The sequence below is a fragment of the Phytophthora parasitica genome (genome assembly GCF_000247585.1).
Source record: "Phytophthora parasitica INRA-310 unplaced genomic scaffold supercont2.2, whole genome shotgun sequence".
In the NCBI taxonomy this organism is placed as follows: Eukaryota; Oomycota; class Peronosporomycetes; order Peronosporales; family Peronosporaceae; genus Phytophthora; species Phytophthora nicotianae.
Window position 1 is genome coordinate 2748882 of NW_008648988.1, and position 2611 is coordinate 2751492.

The 2611-nt window shown below is 42.1% G+C and overlaps 1 protein-coding gene across 1 annotated transcript; it reads left to right on the forward strand.

Moving 5' to 3' along the window:
• Positions 1-2113: 2113 nt before the first annotated feature.
• Positions 2114-2308, forward strand: PPTG_20999 (hypothetical protein; the record flags this gene model as incomplete). The annotated part of the gene is made up of 2 exons (XM_008894432.1): positions 2114-2196; positions 2293-2308. 2 exons carry the CDS (start codon positions 2114-2116, stop codon positions 2306-2308), a joined length of 99 nt encoding a protein of 32 aa, XP_008892680.1.
• Positions 2309-2611: the final 303 nt, after the last annotated feature.

Below are 2611 nucleotides of genomic sequence, written 5' to 3' on the forward strand. Positions count from 1 at the left end.
GTAGCTCGACGTTGGTTCTATTCAAGAATGCCGCGGGTCACGCGCTTGTTTATGGTGCAATATGATCCAAATTTGTATTACATTACCTACCTGTTTGCAGATATAGCTCGTAATACTATATTCATATCATAGGTCCCTTAGTGACGCACATTACTGTATGTAGCTCAGACCCAAGCAACAGTCCTTTGTGATGAGTCTTGGCTAGCAAAAACTCTTCACCTTTAATTTCGGTACTGAGTCATGTCCCAAGCCCCATGTTGCTTGACCTACGTGTTCAGGATCTTTTCGACGCCTGAGAAGGCCGCAAAAGTGCATAAGCTCAACGGTTTCATGGCTCGAAGGATCCGATGGAGGTTGACGCCAGTCGATTAACATTTTTTTTAGTCGTATTCGGGTATGACTTGGTTTTGGTCGCGTATGCACTTAGCGACAATTCCATCATTATGGAGTTTTCTGTCGGCATATTGAAAAAAGCAATCAGACTACTCCTTTGAGTTTGACAAACATCCCAAGAAGGACTCTGACGCTCCAAGGGCGGTAACTCGAGAAATGACACTAGGTAACACATCATTTCAAGCTACACTTATAGAATGCGAAAACCGTGATTACATCAAGAGGCCAAGGAAGTATTCATCAAGGGAATCTGGACTCGCAACGCTCCGTTGGCTCATGCAAGCACTGGCGAATGAAGTTAAAATCGGGCTGTTACCACCTGTCTGATATGAATCCTGGACTCGCTCAACTTGGTGCGATGGTGTAAATTGGACGCTTTATAAACTAATTTCTCGACGTATACGTCGACGCCTCCAGTTCAAGATACAACGAACGAGCTGCACTAACTCCGCATAAAGACGATATCAGTATCGTCGCAGACGTCAGTTTCCCCAGGTAACGCAGGAAAAAAAACTGTTGATGAATGCTAGTATATTTAGAGTCGCGTTCTCCTTGTTTAAAATATTATTCGACGCGGTTCTTAAATGCTTGAAGGGCATAATAGAATTTTATTTTAGGCTCAAGTTTTTTTTTAGAATTTCAAACGTTATCTCGATATGATAGTCGTGGCTATTTGTAATTAACACGACGAGAGAGTAAAACTATGATCATTCGAGCTTTTTCGCATTGTTAGAAATCCAGAGCTTCCCCATGTGAAACACGGTGTTGGTGCACGTTATACCTTGTAAATCTTGCAAATCCAAATAGCAGTTGCGATCGGAGCCCGTAAATGAATTGCATTGCTTTATACACCAAGCAAACCTGTCCTTGTTTGAAGGAAAACGAATTGACATATGGACTAAAAGTCCAATATTTTATAAGTTGAATGGTACAAAAACATATTACCGTTGATATGAAAACCCAGAAATAGAGGTTTATGTTAACGAGTTGAAAGTCGAAAGTTTGATGCGGATCTTAGTGGATTTTGGTTACCAGCCAGAAGAAATTAGAACCTTTGGAATTAATTGGCATGTTTCATCCTCTACACTAACGTTAGGTTACCTCGTTAATAAGTAGTTCACTCCACGCCGACCCAAAGTAATTAGTCAGCATCTCACCAATCTTGACAGTCATACCAGTTGCTAAGCCAATAATTTAGTCCACTTCGGGAGTGACTTGTGCTCTCCTCAGCGTGTAGAAACAGCGATGATTGCGCCGAAGTAGTCGAAGTCGAATGAAGCAGATTATTTACGCAGCAACGGGTGCTACTATCCACCTCTCTTCACCTTGAAGCTTCTGATTTCTCCTCAGACATGGAGTTAAGTTAGCAGAGTCACCAGTCACGTGCATCTTCAGCGCTCGAGAAGCCGACAGCACTCACAAGGCGACAAATCAGGCCAGTGCGAAGGCGACGTGATCTTATTTAAGAGTAATATCAAAGTTTGCTGGAATTACTTCAAAGCTTTAATTTGTTGCAGCACAGTTTGGTCACGGATGCAGTAGTGGTCTGTCAGCCGTTCCTAAACAGCTCTGCAGCGTTTACCTGGGCCAATCCTGAAATTCCCAACTCAACCTCACCTCGACGCAAAGATAATGGTGGGTCGGCGCATCTTACGCTAACCAAAGAGACCATTTCAATTAGCTATGTCGCACTTCTACAACCTCGGCGCTCCATGTAACTATGACCGATTTCGACGCGCTTACAATATCAGCAATCAAATTAATGGAGACTGAGCCGACAAAAGAATTCCACTGCTTCGAAACGTAAGTATATGGACGTTTTGTTGAATAGTAGCGCTTCTTCGGTCGAAGCACGGCTCTGTAAATAAAAAACTAGAAAATGTGGGTTTGTACATGTAGCGCCAAAATCGAGTAATTTAAACAAATAACGACGGTGTGCCGACAAGGGACATTCGTAGAAACAATAAAGTTCCTGAATCGAGGCATCATGCGGAAGTCCTTATTAGTAAAGTGATTTGCCTTTTGCTGTCAAGCTGTACATAAAGCGAAATCTTAACAAATTGAAATAAAATCATAAAAAAACACCTAAGCTAAACAACGACTGCTGACAAATATACATGTACAATATTAATCTACAAAAACGTTAAACGAAAAACAAGGGATAAGGAAATGTTGTCAATAAGGCGCCTCGACCTGCCACGGTGGACCGGTAGATACC